A 5,565-nucleotide genomic window follows, 5' to 3' on the forward strand; every position below is an offset into this window, starting at 1 on the left:
ATAAGGTTAGCGTTGCGCACTGAGAAGATTCTTACTTTCGAGGATCAGTACTTCGACATCTTTGCTGGTGGCAGCGATGAGCCAGTTCTTTCGATTCACTTGTCGGATACCTCTGCTCGTGGACCCCAACCGGCTTACCATCCAGAAGACCACCGGGCTGGGACCGAAATGTTGAGCGCGCTCTGTCAGAAAGTTCGTGCTCCTTCTAAGACAGAAAGACCTATCCATTGCTGAGAAAAGGCATCTTCGCCCACTCCAGCTGTTTTTGGAGGTCAACTCCATCCTCTATGGTATCACATTTATTTTCAAGTTTTTTTACAGCCGCTGAAATTCAATGACAGACGATTCTCCAGAGCGGGAACACGCCGACGACTTCGTCGAAATTTACTCAAGTGTCGTTCAAAGCAATCGGAAAGGCCACTTAAACGTCGATGGGGACGTTTCGAGCCCGACAGAAGTGCGAACAGCTCATAGAACTCCTCGGCGTGAGGTGCGGTGGCAACTTGACAAGAGTGCAAACAATAGAAGCCTTGAGTCCATAGTGCGCCGTTTTGAGGACTACCTGGACTGCGTTTCGGCATCATCAGCAGACTCTCCCCTGCGTCGTATTACAGTGTTAGGTCATAAACGGATTTCCCATCGTTGTCCTGGATATCTTCGCGAGGAAATAACCCTCGCAGCAGATGTGTCAAGAAGTGTTGTTGTTGCTCACCAATACCCCAGTCAAAGCGAGATTTGCACAATATGTGGCCAGCTTGTCCAACATCCTAGCAATGCGGTGCCTCCGAGTTCTACTACTAATCGTTGGCGACAGCCTCCGCAAACAATAAATATACCGACACCGGCCATCAGGAGTTATACGCCTAAATCGTCTTCCTCTTATTATGACAGTGAGTTTGGATCAAATCATTTGTAACTCATACTTTCTATCTCATGCTTGTTGCAGACGATTCTCCCTTGACGGCAGGTGAGTTTGATCATTTGCGAAGCTGGTATTCGTATGTACCTCATCATCTCTGTCTCTTTCTTGTTCCAGTCACCCCTTTAGGAGCGTACAGCCCACCGTATGGGGAGCTAAATTTGCGTGTTCTTGGGATGGAAAGTCCTGGGTTGTTCGGTCGTCGCTCACCCCCTGACTCGTACTGTGAGAAAACACTTTGTAGCTCATACTTTTATCACATTCTTGTTCAATTGTTGCAGACAATCCATCCATTTATCTCGCGCCATCCTTTGAGGAGCCGGCTGCCTTCCATGGTATTGAAAGCTCCGGGCTGTTCCGTCCTCGCTGGGAATCTGACGCAGACTGGGGCAATGCGATACCAGAGAACCAAATACTCAACATCCAGATGTTGGGCAGCGCTTGGCAACGTGAGTCTGATTATTTGCGAAGCTGGCATTCTTGTATAGTTGATCATTCCTGTCTTTTTCTTGTTGCAGCTGATCCTGCCTTAACATTTGAGGAGGAGCTTCGCTCACCCTTTGAATCGTACTGTGAGTTTTGATTATTTGCGAAATGATTTGTAGCTCATACTTTCTATCTTAATCTTGTTCCGGACTATTCTCGCTTGGAGACAAGTGAGTTTTGATCATTTGCGAAGCTAGTATTCGTATGCACCTGATCATTTCCGTCTCTCTCTTATTGCACTCACTCCTTTCGGAGTGTACAGTCCACCGTCTGCGGAGCCAAATTTGCGTGTTTTAGGTATGGAAAATCAGGTTAAAAACGAGGCTCACCTCCCTTGGAATTTTCTCCCGAGCCATGCACCAACTTTCAGCTCCTTCCGAAGCTCCTTCGAAGATGAAAGAAAGGATCCTATGTATGACACTGTAGCCGCTGCTTCATCCTCCTCTGCTGTTCCGTGTTGGTTTGGTGATCCCACAGTGCCGTCATCGGTCCCCCAGAAGTCGGTTTCATCGGTAAAGATCCGGAAAGCCAATGAGATGCGACGCAGGAGACCAGGAAGGTTTACATGTTCCCTCTGTGGAGACACTTTCTGGTCGAAGCATAACATTATCAGTATGTATTCACCTGCGTCTATGCATTTCCTCCTTAAGTCGCTAATGATTCCACGTTTCGAAAGATCATCATGATATACATCTTCCTTCCACCCAATACCCATGTTGGCTGTGTCCCAGCGTCTTTGGCGTCAAGTCGTCCCTGTCGCGACATCGCAAGCTCTGCAATATTTCCGGAGTAGGACTCTATTAACATTACAGTTTTTCCCTCTTGCTTCTCAAGCTAGCTTGCCTTTCTCGTTGTGCAAACTTTCCTCGTTGTTACAATGACTCGCGTACCGTTATGACTTCGAATCATAGTATTCTAATGACATGGGTTGCGGGCGTTGGACAAAATGACCCAACCTCCAACCGATGCTTACGTCCCCCGTCAGTCGTGATTGTTTTCTATTCCCCTGATATGTACTGCTACCCCAATGGCTAGCCACAACCCATTAGCTCACATCGCAGCCACGTCGTATTTGCTTCGATGTAATCAACAGGTGCTTTACAGCCCAACCGCCAAGGCCGACCATCCAACGCCGTTGTCGTCTAAATTCTAATACACACGTTTGAACGGAGGCACAGGCTTGCACTCGACCTCATCGAGCGTCGTGTCAATAACCTTGCGGTACTTCAGCTCGACATCGGGGGAGTTGACATCGTGTTGGAATGAAAGGGTATGATTCATCCAGTTCTCGTCGTCAGGCTGTTTTGTTTGAGAGACATGAGTTCGTCACAATCTACAAGGAAATGAAGGGAGAAAGAACGCACGTCCGGGAAATCTTCACGAGCATGAACACCACGAGACTCTTTACGGGCAGCAGCAGAGGTGATTGTCTGGATGGCGCACTGGAGGATATTGCGCAGTTCAAGCGTCTCCACGAGATCCCTACATCACATCCTACCCAATCAAACTCGGCAAAAATGATTCAACGGGACGAAGCTCACGAGTTTTGAATCATGCTCCTGTCCTTGATACCGACGTTATCAAAGTTCTTATAGATGGAGCGAACCTTCTCGACACCTTCGTCGAGAGTTTTTTGGGTCCTGAAGACAGCAGCATCGGTCTGCATGGCCTTTTGCATGTCAAGACGAATCTTGGCAGTTGGCTCTGAGCTGTCAGAACGGCTAATGAAACCGTTCGTTAGCTACATTTGAAGAAGCTCACAGCGGAAGCATACCTAATCTTGTCCAGGAACTCAATGCTCTCAATGCCAGCCTCCTCAGGGATCGCCTTGTGCGGCTTGCCAGGTGTCAGTGTGTCTCGGATATGGTGGGCGACAGCACGGCCGAACACGACGATATCGAGCAGCAAGTTTGCACCAAGACGGTTGGCACCGTGCACGGACACACAAGCGGCTGCTCCGGCGGCGTATAAACCAGGGATGATCTAGTCATTGCCATCCTTGTCAACGGTGAGGACCTCGCCGGTGTATTTGGTAGGGATACCACCCACTGAAAGAAAAGAATCATCAGAAACGATTCCATTTATCGAGAGAAGGATCCATACTATTGTAGTGCACGGTGGGCAGAACCGGGATAGGCTCCTTGGTGACGTCGACACCAGAGAAGATGGCAGCAGTTTCAGATACCGGGCAGTCGTTCATGGAGGCCTTCAGCAGGCAGGTGGCTCAGTTGTAGGTAGATGTGATCCTTTTCCGGACCAACACCACGACCTTCGCGAATTTCAATTGTCATGGAAGGGGGAACGACATCACGTGAAGCAAGATCTTTCGCGGTAGGCGCCTATCGTTCCATGAACCGTTTACCCTCAGATTTCAGGAGATACCCTCCTTCACCTCGAGAACCTAAAACCAGAATGTCAGCCAAACACAGTTGTCGATGGCTTGTAAGTATGTTTACCTTCTGAGGCCCGGCACCATAAATACCCGTAGGATGGAACTGAACGAATTTCAGATCCTGAAGGGGAAGTCCGGCACGCACGACCATGGCATTTCCATCTCCAGAGCAAGGGTGGGTGCTCGTGCAGCTGAAGTACGTTCGCCCGTAACCGCCCGTCGCCAGGACGGTCTTGTGTGAGCGGAAACGACGGAGGTGCCGTCTTTGGTGTTCAGAGCAATGACACCCACGCACTCGCCGTCTTGCATGATCAAGTCGAGGGCAAAGTGCTTGATGAAGAAGTTGGTGTTGTGACGCAGAGATTGGCTGTAGAGCGTGTGTAGGAGGGCATGGCCAGTACGGTCAGCGGCAGCTGCGCAACGGTAGGCCTGGCCTCCCTTTCCAAATTTCAAAGATTGTCCACCAAAGGCGCGTTGGTAAATTTTGCCCTCTGGTGTGCGCGAGAAAGGCACTCCATAGTGTTCAGCCTGCACGGGCGAAATTCAGTCGATTGAGGGTCTGGGAAAATGATGGCTGAGAGCGAACCTTTGTGACACTCGGAGCTTCTCTACACATGTAGTGGGTTGCGACTCCGTCACCAAGCCAGTCGGGTCCCTCGATCTGTAGCAGGGAGAAACGTCAGACGACGGAGCTTGGCAGGTGATATGTGGTGTGGCACCGACAGTATCATACATATGCCAGTGCCAATTATCTTCGGTCGCTCTACATAACGCAAATCAGATGAAAGACTTGCAGAAATAAATAGAACATGCCCCAAGAGCAACATTTATACCACCCTACATAAATTTAACCATACAGCGGGGCCAAGAAAGGTTGTTCAACGCACCTGAGCAGCGACAGTGTGACTTCTGACGGGGAACAGCTTGATGATACAAGCAGTTCAAAACCAGCCTCAGTGAAACGAAAGGCTGCGCATAACCCCGCGCCACCAGCGCCTCTGAAAATCATTGATTCATAAATGGTAAGACTGGGGAAGTAGATTCAAGACAAACACGACAACCGCATCGAACTCGTGTTTAATTACCGGGTACTTTCTCGATGACCTCGACTGTGTCAATGGTAGAAAGGTGAAAAGAAGTGTGTCCTCGGCTGAAGCGTGTTTCCCACCCCGACTTCCTCAGCTTTGGCGGCGTTAGTGGCGACAATGAAAGGACAAAAGGGTGGGTCCAGTGTTTCCAGCATAGAAAGGGCGAACTGGTGATTACATCGACACTGCTGCACTTGAAGCTTGAAGCTTTGAGGCTTGGTGGGTGAGGCGGGACATGCGCCCGCCCTAGTAGTTGTCAGAACGAAGACCGCCTCGGTGTGTGTGGATATTGGAGACAGCCAAGTTGCAGCCCAATTGCAGCCAAGAGACAGCAAAAGTTGCAATAAGTACAATTATTTCACTCGATTTAAGCCACTGAATGTTAAATTCGATAAATTGCGCCTGTCACCGGATTCTGTTTTCCGTGAGAAATCATTTTCTTCCAAAGCCCTTCTACCCTGACTTCCATCCCATTCCTCTCGCCTCCATCTCTCGACCCCCTCTTGCTGCGGCCAACCCCCTCCAGGCAACGCGCTCAACGCTATGCCACGTGAAGCCCAGCTCCCATCGCGTTCTCGCCTTCAAGAGGCCATCGCGTTTGTGCGGTCGAGCATGATTTGCGCGTAGCGCGTTGGAATGGGAAACGATGCACCGCAACATACATCCGGCAGTGGGGATTA

At 49.8% G+C, this 5,565-nt stretch overlaps 1 protein-coding gene across 1 annotated transcript; it reads left to right on the forward strand.

Moving 5' to 3' along the window:
• Positions 1-287: 287 nt before the first annotated feature.
• On the forward strand, positions 288-1,136 carry LACBIDRAFT_317298 (uncharacterized protein; the record flags this gene model as incomplete). Its single annotated transcript, XM_001878823.1, has 4 exons — positions 288-290; positions 356-890; positions 947-998; positions 1,049-1,136. The coding sequence occupies 4 exons, from the start codon at positions 288-290 to the stop codon at positions 1,134-1,136; spliced, it is 678 nt and encodes a 225-aa protein (XP_001878858.1).
• Between the last annotated feature and the right edge of the window lie 4,429 nt (positions 1,137-5,565).

This window comes from Laccaria bicolor, genomic scaffold, assembly GCF_000143565.1.
Source record: "Laccaria bicolor S238N-H82 LACBIscaffold_7 genomic scaffold, whole genome shotgun sequence".
Classification (NCBI taxonomy): Eukaryota; Fungi; Basidiomycota; class Agaricomycetes; order Agaricales; family Hydnangiaceae; genus Laccaria; species Laccaria bicolor.